Raw genomic sequence first — 24956 nt, 5'->3', positions numbered from 1 at the left:
TGGAAAAGGAGGAGTGGGGTGTGGCTCTGCTCTCCCCTCCTCCCACAACCCCTGCCAATTCAAAGGCGTATCAATGAAGCAGGACGCTTGGGCAGGGGGACTGCCAGCTGGACCATTTCAGATCCGGAACTGCATTCTTCCCTACTCCTTTCAGCGTTTCAGATCCAGCCTTGCATCCTGCTCTCTGCAGTGGCTCCCAGGCTACCTGGGTCACAGCAGCATCAAAGCCCCCTCCATCCTCTGAAGCCGCGGTCTCTCCCGCCTTCCCTGTCTGAGGCCCAAGCTCTTGCCCCAGCTAATCAGCTCCCTGCCTCCCTTTGCAGTATGAAGACAACCGGGCCAGCTGGGATGTCAACCAGGCTGGCCTCAGCCACAGTCACCAGCACGGGTTTGGCTTGCTGAACGCTTGGAGGCTGGTCAACGCGGCCAAGGTAGTCGGCAGGAAGAGGACCAAGGACCAGGGCTGCTTGTCAGAATGTGGGGGGGGGAAGGCAGCTGTCTGCCCCATGGTTCTCATTTGGGTCTTGTTCCCCCCACCCCATACCCAGAGTAAGGGAGAAAGGATTGATGCATCTAGGGGACTGCCCTCCACCAGAAGCCAGAAGCATGGGGCAGGGGCCAGAGAGTATTGGGATGGACTTGCTGCCCCATACAAGACCCCCACACCCCTCACTGCAGGCTGAAAGGGCTGGGGCGATGTCTGCAAGCTGACAGGCTTGCAAAGTTGTTTTTCCACAATTAAGGCCAGGAGATGAACTGGTGGTATAAGGGCCATCTTCCGATATCTGAAGGGCTTTCACATGCAAGGTGAAGCATGCTTGTTTTCTGGTGGGACCAGAATCAGTGAATTCAAATTGCAAGAAATACTCATTTCGAACAAAACCTTAGAATAATAGAATTGGAAGAGTTGGAAGGAATACACCAAGGGTCATCCAGTCCAACCCCCTGCAATGCAGGGATCTCAACATGTGGTCCCCCATCCAATTTGAAACCAGACCGGACCCTGCTTAGCTTTGCAAATGTGCCAGCGGTTTTATTGCTTTCTCACAGTAAGAGCTGTTCAGCGGTGGAACGGACTCCCTCTGAAGGCGGTGGACTCTCCATTCGAGAGATTGAGTGGTCACCCATCAGGGATGCTTTTGTTGAGATTTCAGGGGTTTGGACTAGATATCCCTCGGTGTCCCTTCCAACTCTGCAGTTCTAGGATTCTGCGTGAAATGACTTTGGGCTGAGTGCCCCCTGCTCCCTCCTTTTCTGGATGGTGGGACATAGCATCGTGTATAGGGCGCTGCATGCAGGGGCCAGCAGAAGAAAGCTCTGTGTGGTGCTCAGCGCTCCCCTTCTCCTCTCTTTCTTCTCCCCTACTGGCAGATCTGGGAGTCGGTCCCTTACCTGGCCTCCTACGTCAGTCCCATCTTGAAGGAGAGCAAAACCATCCCCATGGCGCCACAGCAGCTGGAGGTCACCTGGAATGGTTCGTGGAGCTTGGAGGGGAGGGGAGGGGAGGGGCATGAACTAATAAATCTCAGCTGGCTTAACTGCCCTGACGTCCCCTGTGAACCCAGGAAGGGGCAGGCCTGTGAAAGCCCGTCGCCCTCCAAAGGAATTCCCTGTTCCCTTGCAAAACTACAGATCCCACAACTCCTTGGGAGTGGGGGAGCCATGCTAGATCTAAAAAACAAGTTTCAACCTGTGGAACTCCCTGGGGCAGGAACCACTTGAAAGCTCTTCTTCCTTTGAAACGAGGGAGCTTTGAGAGGAGAACCTCCTGTTGGTTTGGGATCCCTGTCAATTAGCAGGATGGAGAGTGATGCTCCTTGCAATTTCCATTATTCCGACCAAAATGGTCAGTCCGAGTTTGGTGGGGAGAGTGCGGAATCGGGGAGCGTTTGTGCGAACTCTCATGCTGCGGCCGGGGGAGGGGGGAGGGAGCTGGAACTGCTGCGCTGCCCCCTCTTTACCCCAACCAACGCCAGGCCGCCTCAGCAGGATGTGTGTGCGTGGATGTCTGCCCAAGCCAGAGGCTCCCTCTGCCCATTTTAGGCAATGCGGCAGCTCCTGTCTTGGCCAGCTTCCGTCCACACAAACAAGACACACACACACACACACACACACTGCGAGACCTCTCTTCCCCAGCTACTGATGCCTCCCAGAGGTGGTTTCATCCCATCCCTCTGTTTTCCTTGAGAAGCCTCGAGGCCTCCTAATTCGTGTTCTTCCTTCGTGCAATTGAGGAGATTTCTTGCAGGGCGTGCGGCTCACGTTGTCCACCGGTGAGAGAGGCCCAATGACCTAGCAGTGCCTCTCCAGCACCACATTCGGGCAGGACTTGAGCAGGGAGATTCTGACTCTCCCCACCACTTTGCCTTGTCAGGGTGCAGAGGGCCAGCCCTGCCTGAGAAACATGAGTGCCATAATAGTAGTAGTAATAATAATAATAGTAATAATAATAATATATTTATACCCCACCCTCTCCAGCCAGGGCCGGGCTCAGGGCGGCTAGCACCAGTAAGATTACAATAAAAACATAATAGGGGAGGGGGAGAAACAATTTAAAATGCAGCCTCATTTTAATAATAGCCCATACAGTGGTACCTCAGGTTACATACGCTTCAGGTTACAGACTCCGCTAACCCAGAAATATTACCTCAGGTTAAGAACTTTGCTTCAGGATGAGAACAGAAATCGTGCGGTGGCGGTGCAGCAGCAGCAGGAGGCCCCATTAGCTAAAGCGGTGCTTCAGGTTAAGAACAGTTTCAGGTTAAGAACAGACCTCTGGAACGAATTAAGTACATAACCGGAGGTACCACTGTAATAGCCCATAGATCAAAACCATAAGGGGAGGGAAACATAAGGGTCAGACTGAGTCCAAACCAAAGGCCAGGCGGAACAGCTCTGTCTTGCAGGCCCTGCGGAAAGACGTCAAGTCCCACAGGGCCCTAGTCTCTTGTGACAGAGCGTTCCACCAAGTCAGGGCCAGTACTGAAAACTGATTAGGATGGGGAGGCATCGGGGGGGGGGGCTGTCTTGGGCCCTCCCCCACCCTGCTACCCCATCAATACTAGAAAAAAACCTGTCTCTAGTCAACATGTCCTTGGGGAGCTCTAGGAAGATGCAACATGATCTTAAGGTTAGGGGGGGGGAGACCCCCCCCCTGTGGGCTTCTGCTTGTTCCCAGCCTTCCCCAGAGCCTTGGAGTCTTTGGAAGGGAGTCCAGGGCTGCTCCGCGCCTGTTTCCCGTAAAAGGAATTCTCTCCGGCGAAATGTGAAACAACAAACAGAAGGGTAGGAAATGCCAGAAAGCGGCTGAACCCCAGAGAGGAATGCAAGAGTCAGGCTCTGAGGGTGGAGGGAACTGCAGCCTTGAAAGGGAGATCGCGGGGTCTTGCTTGTGGGCTTCCCTTTGCAGCAGCGTTTCCCCAAACTTGGGCCTCCAGGTGGTTTTTTTGGGGACTACAGTTCCCATCACCCCTGAACACGGGTCCGGCTAGCTAGGGATGATGGGAGTTGTAGTCCAACAAAACAGTCCAGCAAGCAAGTTTGGGAAACACTGCTTTGGGGCAACAGGGTGGCTACGGTGAGAACAGGACGCTGAGCTAGGTGCGCCCCCTTGGGCCTGATCCAGCATCCAGGCTCCTCTTGGGTAGCTTCCTGTGAGGAAGGTATGGATGCACACGGCCATGGAGGTGCCCAAAAGTTGGAGGAGCTTTTAAGGCAGGAAGCTAGGAGGAGCAGATCTGAGCCTGGTCAGCTCCTCTGCTTCTTGCTTCCCACCTGCTGCTCCCAGGGTGGCACCCTGGTCCCGAGCCCCACATGCGCAGGTAACGCCGCGAGTGGTTGGCGTGCGCACAGATGGCACAAGTCGTGCTCACTGGAGGTCATCCAGATGTTTGCTGCAATCAATTAGGCCCAGCTGTGGTTTGTGGACCATGGGCATCGTCCCACTTGCATGCATGCCAGGATGATGCCCGCACACCCACCCCCTCTGCCGAGCCTCCCCAGGGCCTTGCAGGAGGAGGAGCGCTTAGGGTTCCAGGGCAAGCGGCCATTGTGCAGTTGCTTCTCTCCCTTCTCAGTCACAGAAGCTGACCTGGAGCTCTCGGGGATGAGGACCCTGGAGCATGTGGCTGTGACCGTCACCATCACCCACCCCCGGCGTGGCAACCTGGACATCCGCCTCCTCTGTCCCAGCGGCATGAAGTCTTGGATCGGGACGCCGCGGAGCATGGACTCGTGAGTAGGGCGGCCCCTGGAAGGAAGCAGGTGGGGGGATCGCCAAGCGCAACACCAGCCCCTCAGATAAACCTCTTTCCGTTTAATAATAATAAATAATAAAATTTTATTTATATCCCGCCCTCCCCAGCCATAGCCGGGTTCCAGAGCGGCTAACAGCAATAAAAGTAGCACAGTATTCTAAAATCAATTCATTTTAAAATCAATTCAAAATCAAATTAATGGCAACCATTGGGCTAGAGTTCTGGGAGGATTGCCAAAGGAGGGGGTCAGGCTGTGCTTTGGCCAAAGGCCTGGTGGAACAGCTCTGTCTTGCAGGCCCTGAGGAAAGATGTTAAGTCCTGTTTGCAAGGGCTGTGGGCTGCTCTGGTCACCTTGACTCAGGCAGGATATTGTAGGGTTCAGAAAAAGGCAGCCCAAATGACCAAGGGGATGGAGGAAAGGTTGCAGCGTCCGGGACTTAACCGGTTTAGAGAAAAGGCAAGTGAGATCCAGCATGATACAGGTATATATGATGATGCATAGAATGGATAGAGAAAATGTTTCTCCCCCCCTTTACCCATAACCATAATGAAGCTGAATTTTGCAAGATTCAGGCAGACGACAGAAAGGGCTTCTTCACTCGGGGTATAGTTTAAAACTATGGAACTCCCTCCCACTGGATGGCCACCAAGCCCAATGACTTTAAAACAGGATTAGACAAATTCTTGGAGGTGAGGGGCTATTGATGGCTGCTGTTCACAATGGCTATGCTTTGCTCCACAGCAGGAAGCAGTAACTCTTCTCAGTGTCAGTTGCTGTATTCCACAGGAGGGGAGAGGCATATCATACCCTTGTGCTTGAACCCTGTTTGTGGGTTTCCTGCAGGCATATCCTGGGACAGCTCAGTTGGTAGAGAATGAGACACTTAAATCTCAGGGTCATGGGTTCGAGATGCACATTGGGCAAAAGATTCCTGCACTGCAGGGGGTTGGACTAGATGACCCCTGGTGATCTTTTCCACCTCTACAGTTCTATGATTCTGCCCTTTTGTTTGTTATTTTGCCATGGGTTGCTTCGTGGTTTTATTTTATGATTTTAAGTAAACCGTATTAGTCTTTTTTAAAAAAAGTAGTATTCTTTTTTCAATTAAGAACATTTTTATTTATTTTTGTAAAAAATGGAATGTTTGGTGAAGGACAGGCTAGAAGTACAATTAAGAAACGAAAGTGTCAAGAGGCGAAGGGAACATTCTTTTATATGTGGTGGACATGTAAAAGGGTAAAAGTATTGGTAAATTATCTATAATGAATTGGGGGGGGGAGTTTGTAAGTACTTTCCCCCCAAAACCCAGAGTCTCTTCTGTTGGGGATAATTCAGACTGAAATCCCCAGGTGTCAGAAAAGGTTACCGGTATTCATGTGTGCAACAACTGCGGCCCGTGTTTTGTTAGCCCCAAAATGGAAAACGAGTGAAGTCCCAACCAAAGAAGAACGGCGGCTTAAGTTGACAGAATATGCACAACTTGCAGACTTAACATATAGAATAAGAGAACCAGAAGAACGTGTGTTTAAAGAAGATTGGAAAATTTTTATTGAATACAGTGGTACCTCGGGTTACATACGCTTCAGGTTACAGACTTCGCTAACCCAGAAATAGTACCTCGGGTTAAGAACTTTGCTTCAGGATGAGAACAGAAATCGTGCTCCGGCGGCGCAGCAGCAGCGGGAGGCCCCATTAGCTAAAGTGGTGCTTCAGGTTAAGAACAGTTTCAGGTTAAGAACGGACCTCCGGAACGAATTAAGTACTTAACCCGAGGTACCACCGTATATGGAATATAATTGTGTACAGCTGAAAACGCTGGCAGCATTAAGATAAATTCAGTGGTGTAAATAAGTTTTGAGGATGCAATCATGGAATACTGATTGGTATAGGGTTTTTTTGTAAGAATGCAGGAATTTAAGATATGTAAAATGAACCATGGAAAGAGAAAAGAGGAAGTCATCGAAATCTTAAGGATGTATAAAATGAGTATACTGTGTCTCTGTCCTCACCCTAGGCCAAGAAAGGGCTTGGTAACTCAAGGCTGAAGGCCATCATCTGGGGGTGGGGTGGGTGGGTTTCTAATTCCAAGCTTTGTGGACGCTGCACAGATTCCATGTCCCCCATCTCTCCTGTAGGGATCCCAGTGGCTTTGCGGACTGGACCTTCTCCACCGTGCGCTGCTGGGGTGAGGAGGCGCAGGGCACCTACCGCCTCCTGATCCGGGATGTTGGTGAGTCCTGCAGCTTCACTCCCTCTTTCCCCAGAGGGAGGACTCTTGCCCCCTCCTTTCCCCCCATGTGGCTCTTGCTGTGAAATCTCAGAGCCTTGCATGGCTTCCTGCACATGTGCCACTCACCTGCTCCTTGCCGGCACTGTGACTGCCTAGAATCGAGGCCCTTGATTACCCCCTTGCCTTTTCCAGAGGGATTCTGTGTCCAGGGCAGCTGCCTACCAGCTCCATCTGGTACACAGGCTGAGACCCTACCTGCCTGTGGACTGTCTTGCCAGAGTGGTGCATGCTCTAGTTATCTCCCGCTTGGACTACTAAAATGCGCTCTATGTGGGGCTACCTTTGAAGGTGACCCGGAAACTACAACTAATCCAGAATGGGGCAGCTAGACTGGTGACTGGGAGCAGCCGCTGAGACCATATAACACCAGTCCTGAAAGACCTACATTGGCTCCCAGTACATTTCTGAGCGCAATTCAAAGTGTTGATGCTGACCGTTAAGGCCCTAAATGGCCTTGGCCCAGTATACCTGAAGGAGCATCTCCACCCCCATCGTTCTGCCCGGACGCTGAGGTCCAGCGCCGAGAGCCTCCTGGTGGTTCCCTCAATGCAAGAAGCCAAGTTACAGCGAACCAGACAGAGGGCCTTCTCAGCAGTGGCGCCCGCCCTGTGGAATGCCCTCCCATCAGATGTCAAGGAAATAAACAACTACCTGACTTTTAGAAGACATCTGAAGGCAACCCTGTTTAGGGAAGTTTTCAATGTGTGACATTTTAATGTATTTTTAATCTTTGTTGGAAGCTGCCCAGAGTGGCTGGGGAGATCCAGTCAGATGGGCAGGGTATAACTTAATAAATTATTATTATTGTTGTTGTTGTTGTTGTTGTTGTTGTTGTTGTTGTTGTTATTATTATTATTATTATTATTATTATTATTATGGGAGGTGGCAAGCTCCCCTCTTGCCCCTTGTCTGTGTGATCCCACAAGCCTCTCCCTCACTAGTCTCTCCTGCCAATGCCTCTCCTTTGCAGGGGACGAGACCCTGGGGGCTGGTGTGCTGAAGCACTGGCAGCTGACTCTGTACGGATCCTCGTGGGCCCTTGCCGAGATCAAGGAGCGACAGAGGTAAGGATGGTGAGATTTGGGGCAGAGGCACGAGCGTCAGAGAGGCTGGGAGGTGGCCAGGCCTGACAATTCGACTCCATTTCTCTGTCTCAGTTAAGGCTGGGTGATACCTGGTTTTCAACGTTGCAATATAAATCACCAGCAAAACATCACAATATAACAATATTGTCACGATGTCTGAAATAAGGATGGAGCTATGTAGAGGCATTGGCTGGCTTCACGGTTTCCCCCACATTGTGATTTTTGCATAGTCACAAACATCATGACTCATAGTATATTGCCAGGTTACAAATTATGAAACCACTATCGTGATATGGACTTCAAACCGGTTTTGGGTGATACATCAATATATCGCCCAACCCTAGTCTCAGTCGGGAGCAAGAGGATGCCCAGTTAAAATGCTCTTGTAGCTCCCCAGCCCCCACTGGAAAGGATTCCCCCTGATCAATTTCATGTGTTCAGTGACTCCACTACAAAACAAACTCAAGAGGGCTTACAAAGCAGATAAATACTTCTGTTCTGGGCCTGGCCTGGTTACCCTAACTGGGAGAGGGAAGTAATTTTTCTTAGCTCAGACTAGCAATGACCCGAAGGGTGTTTTTTGGCTTTCACATTTTTTTTATTTTGTTTTCCCTTGTGATATGTGGCTTGGCTAGCTAGCACGAGCCACCTTGGATAATTTTGTCTGGTGGCTTTTGCAGTACCTTCACGCTCAGAGGCCAATTGCTGGGAATCACAAGTGTGGGCGGGAGAGCTGCCATTTCACTCAGATTGTGCTTAAGGACTTCTGGTTGGGCCCTGTCAGAACAGGATCTTGGAAAAAATGGCAGGGGGGCGGGGGAAGGCTTTGGCCAGAGAGAGTAGACCACAGGAACCTGCCTGAAAAATCTGGCTGAAGGGGAGTAAGGAAAAATTGCCCCCCTGCCTGTTGGGTGTAATTCAGAAAAGCTGTTTCTCCTGCAGGCTGGTTGAAGAGGCCATGAGTGGGCGATTCCTGGATGGCGATTTTTCCTTGCCCTGCCCACCAGGCCTGCAGATCCCTGAGCAGGAGCCTTACACCATCACCACCAACACCCTCAAGGTAATGGACACCTGCCTGTCACAGGATCCTCAACAGGCAGTGGAGGGAGAAAGAATAATAGAATTGTTGAATTGGAAGCAGTCATGAGGGTCATCAGTCCAAAGCCTCTGCAATTCAGGATTTTTTCACCCAATGTGGAGAATCAAACCCACAACCCTAGGATTAAGAGTCTCAAGCCCTACCTACTGAGCTAGTGAGGGGCAGGGGCTTGGGCGGTGGCGTGGCGATAAGTCAGCGCAACAGGGCACTGTGGGTTTGGTCAGTGGAATAATGGGGTCCCTTTTTGATTGGTTTAGAGCAGACAAGCCCAGGAACATGTGTGTTCAGTGAGGTTTATTGCAGCCTTGTGGGTCATCGGAGGCTGTGGGTAATCTTGGCTAATTGGTGGGGAGGGGTGGCTAGACTAGGGTGGTGGAAGTGGCAAATTTTGACATGCAGGGCCTCATCATGTCAGCTCCCCCTAGCCATGGACCTCAGCTTAGTTAGGCTCCGCCGACAGCCTCAGAATAATTGCAAGCTGGCAAAGGGTGGTCTGCCAGAGGTTGGCGTGTTGGACTTCAGCTGGCAAGACCACATTCACCCACTGCCTCCCTGGCCAGCCGCGAAGTTCACTGGGTGATACTGGGCCAGCCATAGACCGAGTCTCCAAAGCTACTGAATGCCAGGATTGTGGCCCAAGCCAAGCCAGACGTGACTTCCACTCCCTTCCTGGCAAAGCTTATTCTGCTGGTAGATTCTGTGCCACTTGGGTGAAAAACCACTCAAGCACACACACCCCCGGCAATGTTTTCCACTGCTCACAAGACCATATGAACTTTGAACTCTTGTTTGAGCCAGGATGCGCTCCCCTCCCTGGTTTCCCTCTTTCCTGGTCTGTTGTTTTTTGCAAAGGTTTTTTTTACCTCCATGCCAGTTCTGACCTCCCCTCTCTCTCCCCTCCCCTTCTCACCTCCCAGACCCTGATGCTGCTGGGCTGCTTTGCTGTCTTCTGGACCTTCTATTACATGCTGGAGGTGTTCCTGATGCGCCACAGCATGACCTTTGACCTGGTCCCCTGCGGCAACGCCATGGCCTGCCCTTGGTCATCGGAAGGCAGGACAGCCAAGAGCCTGGAGGATGGGCTAGAGATGGAGGAGACCGTCCCCCTGTATGGAGGGAAGGAGCTGGAGCCTGAGCAGCAGCCATCCTGCCTGGGGGTGGAGGAGGAGGCAAGAGTGGCAGGCGGAGCTGCGGGGACCCCAAGACCATCGGCAGGGAGAGGCTTGCTGAACCTCCCAGAGCAAGAGCAGGCTACCTCACCCGGGGTTTACTGACTGCTGGCAGAGAGCCCTGGACACGCAAACTGAACCAGCGCTTGCCCTGGGTTTGGCACACAGGGAGGAAGTCCGACCGACGGAAGCATCTCTTCGCGGGTAGCCCAGCTTGCCCCTAACCCTGGCCCCTTCTTGCATTTGGGGGCCACCGCCTGTGCCGTGGGATTGCCAGGGTGCCTGTGGCTGGCACAGAGGCTGAGCCTTGCCCGGGGGTGGGCAGCCTTATTCAGTGTCTGTGGTGGGGCTGAGATCTGGGGATGTGCCAAGGGGGTGGGGTGCAGAGGAAGCCTGCCCCTGCAGTGCCCCACAAACTTTGCGGAAAGGAGCCTGTGTTCTCTCACCAACTCGCTGCCTTATCCTGCTGCCAAGTGGCGCAGCAGACCCTGGGCTGGCCGGTGCCCCCTGCCTGCCAGCCTTCTCACACTGTCCCAGTGCCCCCCTGCATCGCCTGCCTTGCTGCTGACGAATGGCAAAGAGGAGCAGCTTTCGGGGGCCTTCCTCCACCACTGGAACCCAAAAGGGTATCATACAATGCACTTCCTTTCTGTACGTATATCCTGACACAGCCGGGATCAGGAGCAGAGCATGGGCAGCTTTCCATGGAGTTGAGGGCTGGGTGGAGGCCCTGGCTTGGGACCACGTCAACGAACGAAACAGTCTTCGGTGGCAGCTGCATGAGCCGTTCTCCTGCTGGGGCGGCGGCTTCTGCTTCTGCTGTGACCCCCATCCCATTGGGAAGAAATGACATGTATGTCTTCTGTAGGCAGAAGAAGTGAGGCTTTTGTGCCACTCCCAAAGTCATCCAGCTTTGCAGGGATGGGTGGGTAATTATTATTATTTTCTAAATCAGTTGGGCGTGTTTTTTTTAATTAACAGCAAAAAGCTTTTCTTTGCAGCTTTCCAATAAACCCATTAAAATATGCCTTCTCCTTTTCTGTTTTATTTTCAAGCGGCATGTCGGAAATACACATACAAGCTTCACTTATTAAAAATACAGGAAAAGGTGGGGGGATATTAGCAATTTTTGAACTCTGGGTTTTAGAGCAAGAGAAAGGAATATAAATATATTGTATAAGATGAATCCGTCAAGTTTTAGGGCAGGGGTTGCCAACTGCTTTCAGTACGCTGGCAAATTTTGGATTTATGAGGGGGCGCCGGCCCCTCTGGTCATGTCTCCCCCCCTGCTTGCCAAGAGACAGGTAGAAATAAGAGTTGGCTCCTTTAAAGCAAGCAGGGTCTCTGTCCCTCCCAGTTGGCTCCTTTAAAGCAAGCAGGGTCTCTGTCCCTCTTTCCTCCCCACTCAGCTCGCTAAATAGCAGCAAAGTTTTTCAGCGAGCTGGGGAGGAAGGAGAGAAGCAGAGCCTGCTTGCTTTAAAGGAGCAAAGCGGGAGAGGAGAGGAGCCTTCTCCTCTTATACCCCTCTTCTGCATTATTAACAGCATCCTTCTCCACCCACCCCACACGTGTTCCTTCTCCCCTTAAACCCCTCTTCTGCATTATTAGCAGCATCCTTCTCCACCCACCCCACGCGTGCTCCTTGTCCCTTGAGTGCTTTTCCTTCCCTCCCTACTTAAAACATGGTTACAAAGCACGGATCCACATGGATCCTCAGGATTTTTGCACTGGGTCACCCCAAATTCACCATCAGATCACATAGCATATCCATGGCTACAGCTTGCACCAAAAAAATCATGCACCCACTGTTGCCTGGGGCCGCAGTGGTGCAAAAACATGGTTACAAAGCACGGATCCACATGGATCCTCAGGATTTTTGCATTGAGCTACCCCAAACTCACCGTCAGATCACGTGTCTGTGGCCACAGCATGAACCACAAAAATCATACATCCACTGTTTCGTTTAGAATATTTTTTTTCTTGTTTTCCTCCTCTAAAAACTATGTGTGTGTTATGGTCGGGTGCATGTTATAGAGCGAAAAATACGGTAATTTGCATGGCCCAGGGCAGTGAGCTGGGGTAGCTTTCCCTGTGCATCTTGGAGGAGGGGAGTTTGGAGAGGCACCGCCAAGCAGAAAATGCAGGGAGGGAGTAACCCTGGCCAATTTGAAGATCCTTGCAGCTACTGAGGGAAAGCAGCACACCAGACTCTCATGTTCAAGGCTAGGGTGTCTCAGCCTAGGGGTTTTTAAAGTGTGCATATTTTCCATATTTCCTTGTTGCTCAACACTGAAAGGGAAGTTCCCAAGAGGACTGCCGCCCTTTGGCCACTTTTCTCTATAGAATTGCAGAATTGTAGAGTTGGAAGGGACGCTAAGGATCATTGACCCCCCCCCCCCCGCAATGCAGGAATAAGGAATATGCAGCTGTCCCACCCGGGGATCAAACCTGCAACCTTGGTGTTATCACCACCACGCTCTAGCCAACCAAGCGATGAAGCAAATAGCTTCTCTGGGTGCTTTGGCAACGGCTCAGCCTGCCTTCCTAAAGGGCTCAGCCTGCATCTGCTGGCTTTAGCACTTTGCCCAGAAGCAGCAAAGCCCCAGTGGCCAGACTGAGGCATTTGCTAAAATGAGGAGGAAATGGAGGCAAAGGGGATTCTTTAGGGAGTTTGCCCTTCTACTCCCGGCATCATAACTGCAGCAACAGAAAGGAGCAGCTCCAGATACACAGCCAAGAAAACAGCCTAAAAAAAAGAGTCATTGTTTTTAATGGATGAACAACAACAAAGTACAAAATGGGTGAGAGGCACACTCCCCTCCGCCACTTACGTAGAGGTCTTACTTATGTGCAAGTTTCAGCCACGTTCAAATATGCACCAGGGACAAGGTTTTCCATTGCCAGGGCAGGTGCCAAGGCTGCAATATCCCCTCTCCCCTCCTGCCCTTGGCTTTGTGAATGGCCGCTTCCTCAGCTCTGCAAGGGGCAAAAGCAGCGAAGCAACGAGCATGCAAGGGACTGGCATTTGGCGTGGAGATGAAGCAAGCAGAATGCTCGGGGGGGGGGGCTGTTGCCATGTAGCAACCTTGTAAGAATCCTCCTGCTCCCAGGTAGTAACTTCTGGGGCAGAGTTAAGGTGATTTTGAAAGCTTCTCCCAAAAAATTCCCAGTTGGCGGCCGTTGCTGCCCCTGCGGCACGATTCGTCGGGGTGGCATTGGGGCTCTTTGTGCAGGAGCTGCAGGGCCAGTTCTGCTAGGGGGTGGGGGTGGGGAGGGTTGCATCCTGCTTAGCTGATGATCTGTCGGGGTCGGCCATAGCCTGTCATGCCTGCCTGCGAGGCACCCTGGTTGGAGCCCATTTGTAGACCGATCACGTTCTTGCCCTCTTTCAGCTGACTGTCTGAGAAGTCCCGCCGGTTCTCCTGGGCTTTCCTACGGTTAAAAAAAGAGAGGAAAACAGGGTCAGCATATCTCACTTCTTGCAGTACTCGCCACTAAGGCTGGGCGATATATCGGCCCAAACTGGTTTGATGTCCATATCGTGATACTGGTTTCTCATATATATAATTATGCATGTGTGTGCAATGCAAAAATCACAGTGTGGGGGATAGCGTGAAGCCAGTCAATGCTTCTCTCAATTCCTGCAGCCCCTGTTAACTCTGACAAATGCTGGAGATGTGGGAGTAAAAATGCGAACTTAGTACATATGATGATTAACTGCTCATTGATAAGATCATTTTGGTGCAAGGTGAGGATATATATAGCAAGAGTAATAAAAAAAAAATTGTTATTTCGGGGAATTGAATTTAATTCTAAATTATATACTGGAAACGTGGGAGATTACAAGGGGTCCAAAAAATGGATGTACCGTGCCATATTTGAAGCAAAAAAACTTGTTTTGATGAATTGGAAGAGCCGCAAAAAAATTCCATTGAGCACATGGATTGACAATATGGACAGACTAGCCACATACGAACGAATTGCATGTTGACGCAAATTAAGAATGGATAAATATGAAGAAATCTGGAATGAATACTTAAGCGATAAGGTGGACAGTGGTGGGAAGTAGGGGGAGGAGAGGTGGGGAAAATATTGTTAAAATGGTGTAGTTATAGGTATATCAGTACTCAAATCTGAATTGCTAAATTGTGTTATTGTGGTTTTTGTTGTATGTGTTTTTTGGTGGTTTGTATTGAAAAAACGATTAAATAATTTTTTAAAAAAAACCTCTGCAGGAGGCAGCAAATCACAAGAGCAGGCACTGGCAAAAATCATGATGCGGGGAAAACCGTGAAGCCAGCCAGTGCCTCTACATAGCTCCATCCTTATTTCAGACATCACAATACATTGGTATATCATCATGTTTAGCTGGTGATGTATCACGATGTTGAAAACCAGATATTGCCCAGCCCTACTCACCCCGCCCCCCAAATCACTATCCTGCCCCCTGGTGCAAGGCTGGGCTTCTTATTTCTTTGTTTGTTGGAACATTAACACAATTTCTGCATCTAAATTGAGGTCTATTGCTCAGGAATCCCTTTTTGTGCAGAAATCTGGCTGCCAAAGGATGAATTTCCACATTATAGCACTGGGGATTTGGAAATGGAAGCATTCGCTAGGTGAATGCTATAGTCATGGCAAGCTGAACTGAATTTGAGTTCCACGACCCTTGTGAGAATTCTGTCCAAGTCTAAATGGGCAAAATGCCTCTTAATACCCTCTCCTAGAAATAACGATTGGGGTTCAGGCAGCTGTTACGCTCAGTTCCTGCTTGTGGCCTCCAACTGGGACACGAGAACAAGATCCCTTTGGGCCCAATCCACTTGCTGCTCTTCTTGGCTCCACTCCCCAGAGAGGCTCAGATGCCACTTACTTCATGAACCAGGAAGGGTCTCCACGATACTGTCCATCGTTCTTAGTCACAGCAAGGCTGCCCAAAGCCATCAGCGTCCTCTGAACTGCGGCCATGTCCTTCGCTAGGATGAGAGAGAAGGCGATTATTCTTAGGTTGGGCTGAGTCAAGGCATCATTGGCGTTCTCAAGAGCCACAACTCACTAGCACATTGTCTGTTATTAGGGATGGGAAAGCTTCAAACCCTGGATAGTCATAGTAGCCCAAACTGAGCTGGACGGGCCAAGGATCTGGTTCTGTGCCAGGCAGCTTCCTATGCTCAGGAAGTAAACCAGGCGTGCAGAGCCCTTGGTCCTCCAAATGTTGCTGAACTACAACTCCCACCACCTTGTGGCCATGGGTTATGCCTGCGGTGGCTGATGGGAGTTCATCAACATCTGGCAGGTCAAAGGTTCCAAGCAGCAAATCCCAAACTCTGTTCCAAACCAGGACAGGCCGCTGCCAGATGACCCAGGCATGTCTTATAGGCTTCAGCCCCATGGCCAAGGATGAGGAACCACACTTGCTCCCTCCCCAGATAACCCTTGCTGCTCGCTCGTCTTACTTCAAATGCTAAGTGTCTTTTGCCTGGCTTGAAATGCGTCCTTAACTCGGATCGTGCCTGTGGCTTGTCTGGGTGGAGGACAGATAGGGGTGCGTGAGAGTTTGCATTGAAGCTAGCCTACTGCACCAGCTTAACGTCCATTGTTCCACCCACTTTTGCCTATGGCCCCGCCCACTACTGGCATGTAACACCCCCCCCCAAAGGTTGGCCAGAAGGGAACTGGAAATGGCTCCCCATCTCTTGGGGTCCAGGCAGCTTCTACCTAAACAGAGCTTGAACCTAGAAAGCCAATATTCCTCCAGCAAATGTTCAGCCAGGTGGAATATTCCAAAGGAGGGGCAAGAAATGTTAGCAGAGGTCTGAACCTGAATGGATTGGATGGTTGGACTGCACTGGGTTCAAGTCCTGCCTTGCTTTTACACCATCTTGGAGATGCCACTGCCTGCTTCTCTGTGTGTTCACTATACAATGACAGTTTACTTTGCATTATTGCCATGAAGGCAAACGTCATGCCAATTTTACAGGGAAGATGCCAAGAGGCATTTTCACACTCATTCCCTTCCACTTTTTGTGAGCTCTCTGTTGCCTGCTCATTGCCACCTGCCTCAGAAGGCCTTCCTTATACTCCCACCTTCAAACAGATCGACCGTCTGGAAAATGTCTGTCTTCACCACACCGTAGTCCTCTGCCGCCTTCAAGAACTGGGCTATCTGCTCCATCTGCTTGAAGACCATGCTTGGAGGAGTATCGGGGATCTTCACAGGCTTGGAAGTACAAAGACTGTTGATCAACTTGCCTAGGATCTGCCAGATGAAGCAAAGGGAGCCACAGTCACTCAAGGGCTTCGAGCATCATATGTCACTGGAAACCCCAGGGCTGGCCCTAGCATTAGACAGAAGGAGGCAGCCACCTCAGGTGGCAGGTGCCAGAAGGGAGGCAGAAGTGGATTCCTCCCAGCTCTTCTTTGTGACCCCCCACCAGCTATTCCCCTCTGTTGGAGGACAGAGCTGTGCGTACCACACAGTTTATCCTGAGTCCCCTAAACCTGCCTGATAGCTCTGGAAGAGTCAGCTGCCAATCCAGTTGAGGAGTGTGTGAGTGTGAGTGTGAGTGTGAGTATGTATGATCTCTTGTCCTGGATAGCTCTTTTGGTTAGAGCGTGGTGCTGATAATGCCAAGGTTACAGGTTCGATCCCTATACGGGGCAGCTGCATGTTGCTGCATTGCAGAGAGCTGGATTAGGTGATCTTCAAGGTCCCTTCCAAATCTATTGTTCTATGATCTCAGGTGGCAAAATGTACTGGGAAACCCCATAAGAGAGACCTGGGTCTCCCCTATTTCAGAGAGTGACAATGCCAAGGAGCAAGCTTTGTAAGACCTCACACATAATCCTGGTTGAGGGCATGTGTGGTTGGTTGGTTCGATTAGACAGGCTGGTTTCCTCCTGGCTCAAGGAAGCATTTGCGTTTGCAATCCCTGGAGCAGGTCAAAAGTCTAGCTTCCAAAGTGGCTCAATAAAACGGGCCCCGGGATATGGCCTGAAGGCCCAGGAAGCCACCCTCTTACTGAAGCTAAGCAGGCCTGGGTCTGATCAGGGCTTTGGTAGGCAAGTGCCTGGGCACAAATCATGCTGCCTTCAGAGATGGATTTAGGGGAGCGCGACTGGTTTGGTCACCCTGGGAGAGGAGCTTCAGGGGCGCTGCTAGAGATGCCGCAACTATGGTTTTGAACCGAGTGTGAGGGGGCCATTTGAGACCCCAAAGTCCACCACTGCCACCTTGAGCTCCACGATGGGAAAACGGTGGGCTGCAATTGTAAGAAACCGATGGACTGATGGAGGCTGCCTGCATACCAGGGCTTCCACGGTCCTGGAGTCTTTGTTCCCCCCATTTAACCCGGGAACCCCGCGATTAAATAGTGGTGGGTGAGGGGCTCACAGGATTAGTTGGGCAGTTTAAGAGAATGCTCTTCATGCCCTGAGTCACTGTTTCCTTTACCATTACACCACGCAGTCCACAGCTGAGCCCCGAGGTCAGGGAGACAAAGAGACAAGCAGGGGGATGTTCAGTGCTTACAATGCCATTCTTCAGCCAGACCTGGAAGCCCAGCCTGCCACGTTCGGGGCGCCCCACATCTGCCCCACACTGGAGCACAACCCACTCCACCAGTCGCTCTTCCAATTCATCATCGTATTTCTTCTCAATCTTGGCCTGGACGTCTCTGCTCAGGCCAAAGGAAGGTCCTTTGTTTGCCATGCTTGTTGGAGGAGGAGGAGGAAAACCTGGGAAGACAGAAAGAGAGGTGGGCAGGGAGGTGAGTGAAATATACTCAGAGTCGAGAGTGGATTTCATGCTCTTTATTCAGCTCATAGTGGTGAGGAGGAATGAAAGTTTCCCCAAAGTATCTGCTTTATATACATTATTTACACAATGGGCTGCACGTGATTGGCTAATTCCGGAATTCTCCTGTAGGCCAATCAGGTTGTGGATTCACTTCCATCTGGAGCTGGATTGGGTGGCTCCTGCAGACCAATCATATTGCCGCATTGTTCTAGGACCAATCAGACTGCTGCATTTTGGATCCTATTGTTCTAGGACCAATCAGACTGCTGCATTTTGGATCCTAATGTTCTAGGACCAATCAGACTGCTGCATTTTGGATCCTTTTTCAACTCAGTACATAACAGTGAGGTTGGCTCAGAGAAGCCGAGAAGTGGGTTCTGGGAGAATGGCAGATGCTGGGAGAATCCTGCCCCCCTGCCCCTGCCCCACAGAGCAAAACATGGAGAGCAGCTGGGGTCAGGAGCATGGGAATGTGACCAGCAAGCTAGGCAACACCCTCTGCATCCCAGAGGGATCTGAATTAAGAACCATTCCTATTTCCCCATCTGTGTATATTTGTGGGTGATGCGTAGAGATGCATAAACTTTATTTCTGACTGCAGAGAAAAGCTCAAAGAACAGATAAGGTGGGGTTGCCATATCTCAAAAGCAAAAAAGAGGACAGCTCAAGACAGCTTGAGGACAGACAGCCCCCTTTTCCGGCTTGGGCTGAGCCCAAGCCATGCGCAAAATAAAACTAACACCCCCCAAAAAAACCCTGGACATTTGCATGTTGGCCCCCCAAAAAGATCACATGTCTGGGATTTCCCATATGTATTACAACCCTAGATAAGGCATTTGCTCAGCATTTCTGTCCTTTCCACACACACACCTACCCAAAAAACCCAGCTGCATCTGGGAAACTGCCAACACTGTGTTTAGCAACCTTTGCTAGAAAGAGGATGCTGCAACAAGGCCACTGTAGAAGGCGGAGGCCCAAAGTCCTTGTTTGTAGACCAGCACAACCCAGAGGCTGTTGCCCTCTAGTGCCCTTTGCTCTCCCTCTGCCCCACCCCTCTCTTGCCCTCCGGCATCTGACAAAGGTATGCTAATGGTTCCTCGTGGAATCGTCCCGTCAGAAAGCAACTTCCATGCACGCTGGCGCATCATGCCCACCAAGACTGGCTGAACGGCTCACACCAAATACAGAAGTTGCACGTTGTCCCATGCAGATGTCACCAAGTGTACAAGTTCCACAGCAGGTCTTTTCTTCCCGGTATTGAAATGTTCAGGTCCCAAGTAAGTCCGGTCTTGACTGTAAGCCTTGGCTGGTGAGGCTGATGCCTCAGAGCCCCACATTAAGCGCTAAATGGAAGCTAGACCTGGTGGTGAGGCAGTGAGCCTGGGATCTTTTGCTCTTTCTGGCAAGGCGCTGGTGTTCCTGGGCTTGAAAAGCCTGGGACTCGCTTACACTGGAAGTGGGGGTGAAGGAAGGGTGTGCTGGCTCCGAACCGAGGCTGTGAGCTCTCTTATGCCAGCCAAAATAAGTCTCTATGGTGGGGAACCTGTGGCATCGTGTTTGGAGTGTTTGGCTGGGACCTGGGAGACCAGGGTTCAAATCCCCACCCTTTGGGTGTGGCCTTGAAACAGTCAGCCTAACTTACCTCACAGGGTTTTGATGATAAAATGTGGAAGGAACCATACATGCCATCTTGATCGCATTGCAGGAAAGGTGTGAGCGTAACACTAAAATTTGCAGCGTGTTTCATGCTGCAGGGCCTTCTCGGTGGTAGCACCCTCCCTGTGGAACGCCCTTCCATCGGATGTCAAGGAGATAAAGAACTACAGTGGTACATCAGGTTAAGTACTTAATTCGTTCCTGAGGCCCGTTCTTAACCTGAAACTGTTCTTAACCTGAAGTACCACTTAACTAATGGGGCTTCCTGCTGCTGCCACACCGCTGGAACACGATTTCTGTTCTCACCCTGAAGCAAAGTTCTTAACCTGAAGCACTATTTCTGGGTTAGCAGAGTCTGTAACCTGAAGCATCTGTAACCTGAGGTACCACTGTACCTAATTTGTAGAAGACATCTGAAGGCAGCTCTGTATGGGAAGTTTTTAATGTTTTTTTAAAGTTTTTAATGTTTTGTTAGCATTAAATTTTTAATGTTTTGACGTTTTATTATGTTTTTGTAGTTTGCTGGAAGCTGCCCAGAGTGGCTAGGGAAACCCAGCCAGATGGGCAGGCTACTACTACTACTACTAGAATCATAGAATCATAGAGTTGGAAGAGACCACAAGGGCCATCGAGCCCAACCCCCTGCCAAGCAGGAAACACCATCAGAGCACTCCTGACATATGGTTGTCAAGCCTCTGCTTAAAGACCTCCAAAGTAGGAGACTCCACCACACTCCTTGGCAGCAAATTCCACTGTCGAACAGCTCTTACTGTCAGGAAGTTCTTCCTAATGTTTAGGTGGAATCTTCTTTCTTGTAGTTTGGATCCATTGCTCCGTGTCCGCTTCTCTGGAGCAGCAGAAAACAACCTTTCTCCCTCCTCTATGTGACATCCTTTTATATATTTGAACATGGCTATCATATCACCCCTTAACCTCCTCTTCTCCAGGCTAAACATGCCCAGCTCCCTTAGCCGTTCCTCATAAGGCATCGTTTCCAGGCCTTTGACCATACTACTACTACTACTAATAATAATAATAATTACTATATACAGCATGGATGCCTGGGGTCATCCTGCCTTCAGTGCCCCTTGCTGTGGTTCTAGGAATTCCACTAGCACAGGCATCCTGTTGGGAAGACCCTCCAATCAGGAGGCACAGCTGGTTTTGGCCTGGAAGGATGGGCAGTATCTCAACTTTCCCAGCGGGGCTGTCAGCCACAGACCTAGAGGAGGGGAGGTCAGAAAGTGGGGATGACAAAGATTCCCTGTGCACACTTGAGTAACAGCTTCAACCAGCCTTCCTTGTGCCCTGCCCCACCCCAACAGATCCCAAACCTGTCGACGTAGGTTGATCCCTACTTTAGTGTTCCCTTCACTTTCTTGAAGTCAAAGCTCCTTGGAGATTAATTTCCTGGGGCAGAAAGATGCTTTTGCAAGTCTTTATTTCCCTGCCTGTTGCCCAGGCTCTGTTTCGCAGCCTCCGTGAAAGCCAAGTTCCACATGGCACACTTCTCCGATGGAGCACAAAATGAGCTGCTTGGGAACTGGGGCACGCAAGCATATCCCAAAGGCTTTCCCCACAATGACCCACGGAAGGCCACGCTGCGCTGGATGGAAAGAGCCACTCCAGAAGATCCGAGGTTGATCTGTTAGAAACAGCCGGAGAAGCCACCAAGGCTAGCATGATGGTCCGCTAGCCACACACCCTTAGCCAGCATTGGCCCCCTGGTTGCCCCCCATATATATCACTCTGCTGGTGGTCACGCTCTTGGTGCAAAATAGTTTTGAACAAACAAAACACGCTGGGTATGTTTAACTTAGAAAAGAGGAGACTGAGGGGAGATATGATAGGCATATTCAAAGATCTCAAGGGCTATCACATGGAAGATGGAGCAAGCTTGTTTTCTCTTGCTCTGGAGGGTTGGAGACAGACCAATGGCTTCAAGTAACAAGAAAGGAGATTCCAACTAAACATTAGGGGAAAAACAGTAAGAGCTATTTGGCAGCACAACAGACTCCCTTGGGAGGTTGTGGGCTCTCCTTCCTTGGAAGCTCTTAAGCAGAGATTGGATGGCCACCTGTCATGGACGCTTTAGTTAAGATCCCTGCATTGGGGGGGATTGGACTAGATGAACCTTGAGGTCCCTCTAGGATTCTATGTATTGGAAATTGTACAGGCAGCATCAGTGGCAAATAGTGACTTCTGCAGAGGTTCATTCAGAGGGTACCAAAGAGGCAACGTCTCTTTTTATGCAACCGACAGGCTCGAAAAATAACACCAGTCTGTTATCAGATTCGCCTGTGCAAAACAGTGCTTGTTCTACAAGCTGCAGCAAGTTCCCCCAACCAGACCCTTCTGGCTACTTTCCTGCACAAAGTTCAAGAGAACTCAGAGAAGGTGCCCAATCCAGCTGCCCCTCCTTGCTCTGACTCAAGTTCACCCACCCAGCCTGGGCCACAGCCAAGGCAGCGTATACAGAAGCTGTGGATCCCAGCTGGCCAAAGATTGCCTCTTTCTAGTTGGGAATGCTGAACGGACCACAGCAAGGGTCCCTCAGGCTCAGGAGAGCTGCTTTCTTACAGCAGCTGGTCAGATGCCTTCAGGAAGCTCATATGAAGAGCACTATCATTCCTTAAAGTTTTCCCAAAAGCATACCCTCCAACATTTCTCCAATGAAAATAAGGATGTCCTAGTCCATAAGATTAATAATTTTGTTATTTATACCCCACCCATCTGACTGGGTTGCCCAAGCCACTCTGGGTGGCTTCCAACATGTACAAAAACACAACAAAACATTAAGAATTAGAAAACTTCCCCATACAGGTCTGCCTGTATAGTTGTACAGTGGTACCTCTGGTTACGTACTTATGGTAATTTGTTCCGGAGGTCTGTTCTTAACCTGAAACTGTTCTTAACCTGAAGCACCACTTTAGCTAATGGGGCCTCCTGCTGCCGCCGCGCCGCCAGAACACGATTTCTGTTCTCATCCTGAAGCAAAGTTCTCAACCCGCGGTACTATTTCTGGGTTAGTGGAGTCTGTAACCTGAAGCGTATGTAACCTGAAGCATATGTAACCTGAGGTACCACTGTATAGTTGCTCATCTCCTTGCCTTGGGGGTCACTTAGCTACAAGCTTTCTCCAATGAAAATAGGGACGTCCTAAGGAAAAGCGGGATCAAAATCAGAAACAGGGATGGCTTCTGTAAATCCGGGACTGTCCCTGGGAATAGGGACGCTTGGAGGGTCTGTATTAGCCGCTGCAGATGGAGGACCCATTTAGCCATGGATTGTCTGTGGAGTAGAGTTTGGAATGTATCCATCCCATTGAAGAAGAAGAAGAAGAGTTTGGATTTGATCTCCCGCCTTTCACTCCCCTTCAGGAGTCTCAAAGCGGCTAACATTCTCCTTTCCCTTCCTCCCCCACAACAAACACTCTGTGAGGTGAGTGGGGCTGAGAGACTTCACAGAAGTGTGACTGGCCCAAGGTCACCCAGCAGCTGCATGTGGAGGAGCGGAGACGCGAACCCGGTTACCCAGATTACGTGACTACCGCTCTTAACCACTACACCACACTGGCTCTCATTGCCTGTGTGCCTTTCTTCCAAGAGCACGCCTGGCTCGTTACAGGTGAAGAAGAAACCAGACACTCTTGGGATGTGCAACTTCTCCATTGCCTACTTAAGTCATTTGAAATGTGCTGCACTGCCACCAGTATAACCAGCCCAACAGCTCCATCGTCCCTCTGCCCAGCACCCCATACACTTGTTTCCCAAGAACACCTAAAAAGCTGCACTTACTAGGAGCTGCTCTGCGTTGCTCTCCTCCGGTGATGCTCTGGCCACGCTCTGCAGCCAGCGGAGGCTGGGACTGGGGCTAAAAGGCTCTTCCACTTCCTTGACCAGTGACATCATCGCCAGCCCTTCCCCACCAAGCCACCCCCACACCACACCGCTCTCCAGACACCATATTTGGGGAAAGACTCCAAAAGACAGTGATGAAGGAGCCTTCCAGAGACATTCCCCACATGCCTGAGACGGTGGTTTCTGCCTGGGCCTGACCAGAGGGAGTCGGTCCTTTTTTAGGCAGGACTTTGTTCCAGGCTTTGCTCAGAGGATGCTGAGGGAGGGAGGGAGGGAGGGGGGAAGGGAGGTGGGGGGCTCTGCTCTGACCTCATCACTGCTTTCCCTGTGAGGTCAGAATATAAAGAATTTGCTAGGGTTGAGGGGTGGGAGGAATCAGGTACCAATGAGAGCTAACCTTGTTTGAATAATAACTCTTGATTTTTGCAACACCTGGTGAGTTACAGCCTAATGCCCCTCAAGATGCTGGGTGCAAGATTTTGCAACCATCTAGTCCCTCCCTGCTGAGTACAGTGGTACCTCGGGTTACATACGTTTCAGGTTACATACGCTTCAGGTTACAGACTCCGCTAACCCAGAAATAGTACCTCGGGTTAAGAACTTTGCTTCAGCATGAGAACAGAAATCGTGCTCCGGCGGCGCGGCAGCAGCAGGAGGCCCCATTAGCTAAAGTGGTGCTTCAGGTTAAGAACAGTTTCAGGTTAAGAACGGACCTCCGGAATGAGTTAAGTACTTAACCCAAGGTACCACTGTAAAGATTTCCTTAAGATAGTAATGGATGAATACCTTCCCCCCACATGGATCTAAACATTTGCCCAATAAAGATGCCCTGAAATTCTTCCGCATGAGATTAACAGGTATTGTAACAGTTCGCCAACTTTGAATCTCCAAGATGATGGGAGTTTTTGCTGCACAACCAGAGTCCTCCCTGGCTCCTCCTCCCCTTGTGTTTTCGACTCGAGTTCTTGGCCTTGCCAGAACTGACCGCAGTTGCATTTCACAAGGTGCTTTACAAGATTTACAGTGAATAATTCTGTAAGGCAGGACACCTACTTATTTCTAATTGACATTTTGGGAACCGAAGCTGATGTAAGGGAGTGAGCTGCTCCACTAAGTCCATAGCTGAGTTGAGATTCGAATCCAGGAACTCAGCTACATTAGCGAAGAACAAAAAGACTTTATATGCGTTGTTTATGTATTCTAACACTGTGACACCAGATGGCGCTGTGGAGTCCCGTTTTTGCTAACCTGATTTCTCATACAAAGTTTGCAACACATTTAACTGAAACGCTTCTCAAATGTGTCTAGATCCAGCCCAGTTTCCATGTCTGGTGTGGGTTTTTAATTTTTATTTTACATGATTAAACACTGAATGGTAAGTGGTAAATGCTACACAAATGACTGAGAAATGTGCCATTTGCAGCTTCATATCTTCATCTGAAGATCTGGTTGACGCATCCTTCAGGAAAGGTGTAGGGGACACAGGTTACAAGAACCACCAGAATAATGTAAGTAAAGCCTTTCTGGAGAGAAAAAAATGAGGAAAGAAAAAAGTGGGCTCAGGATAGTAGTCAAGCTTAAGGCAGAAGTCACTGGTTCAAATCCATATCAGGAAACAAATGTTCTACCTGCCTTAAATAAGTCAATCTTCTCTCAGCCTCAGCCCCCACCTTAGCAACAGGGGAGCAATACTGTCCCACTTTGCAGGGCTGTTATAATTGTGTGTGTGTGTGTGTGTGTGT

General features: G+C 50.2%; 2 protein-coding genes across 3 annotated transcripts in view; one reads left to right on the top strand and one right to left on the bottom strand.

The window, feature by feature from the left end:
* The window catches only part of PCSK7 (proprotein convertase subtilisin/kexin type 7), a 31608-nt gene extending 20681 nt beyond the window's left edge, over nucleotides 1–10927 (top strand). For both annotated transcript variants that reach the window (XM_082200313.1, XM_082200312.1), the window contains exons 10-16: nucleotides 324–431; nucleotides 1372–1474; nucleotides 4077–4233; nucleotides 6393–6487; nucleotides 7518–7611; nucleotides 8575–8692; nucleotides 9649–10927. In XM_082200313.1, the coding sequence (XP_082056439.1) occupies nucleotides 324–431; nucleotides 1372–1474; nucleotides 4077–4233; nucleotides 6393–6487; nucleotides 7518–7611; nucleotides 8575–8692; nucleotides 9649–10005 (1032 nt within the window). In that variant the 3' untranslated portion in view covers nucleotides 10006–10927. The remainder of the gene's footprint in view (nucleotides 1–323; nucleotides 432–1371; nucleotides 1475–4076; nucleotides 4234–6392; nucleotides 6488–7517; nucleotides 7612–8574; nucleotides 8693–9648) is intronic.
* A 1726-nt stretch (nucleotides 10928–12653) lies between these two features.
* On the bottom strand, nucleotides 12654–23303 carry TAGLN (transgelin). Its single transcript, XM_082200698.1, has 5 exons — nucleotides 23152–23303; nucleotides 17432–17637; nucleotides 15988–16159; nucleotides 14774–14876; nucleotides 12654–13332 (listed from the first exon to the last, which is right to left on the bottom strand). The coding sequence occupies exons 2-5, from the start codon at nucleotides 17609–17611 to the stop codon at nucleotides 13188–13190; spliced, it is 600 nt and encodes a 199-aa protein (XP_082056824.1). The 5' UTR covers nucleotides 17612–17637; nucleotides 23152–23303; the 3' UTR covers nucleotides 12654–13187.
* Between the last annotated feature and the right edge of the window lie 1653 nt (nucleotides 23304–24956).

The sequence above is a fragment of the Podarcis vaucheri genome (genome assembly GCF_965113315.1).
Source record: "Podarcis vaucheri genome assembly, chromosome: 15".
Classification (NCBI taxonomy): domain Eukaryota; kingdom Metazoa; phylum Chordata; class Lepidosauria; order Squamata; family Lacertidae; genus Podarcis; species Podarcis vaucheri.
The sequence above is the reverse complement of the archived record's forward strand: the minus strand, read 5'-3'. Positions and strand labels throughout refer to the sequence as shown.

Excerpts from the sequence above, each read along its gene's own strand:
- TAGLN (XM_082200698.1), bottom strand. The coding sequence starts at position 17,611 with ATGGCAAACAAAGGACCTTCCTTTGGCCTGAGCAGAGACGTCCAGGCC. Across the intron at positions 16,160-17,431 it reads TCTGGCTGAAGAATGGCATT|ATCCTAGGCAAGTTGATCAA; the intron begins GTAAGCACTGAA and ends TTCATCTGGCAG. Across the intron at positions 13,333-14,773 it reads GACCCTTCCTGGTTCATGAA|GAAAGCCCAGGAGAACCGGC; the intron begins GTAAGTGGCATC and ends TTTTAACCGTAG.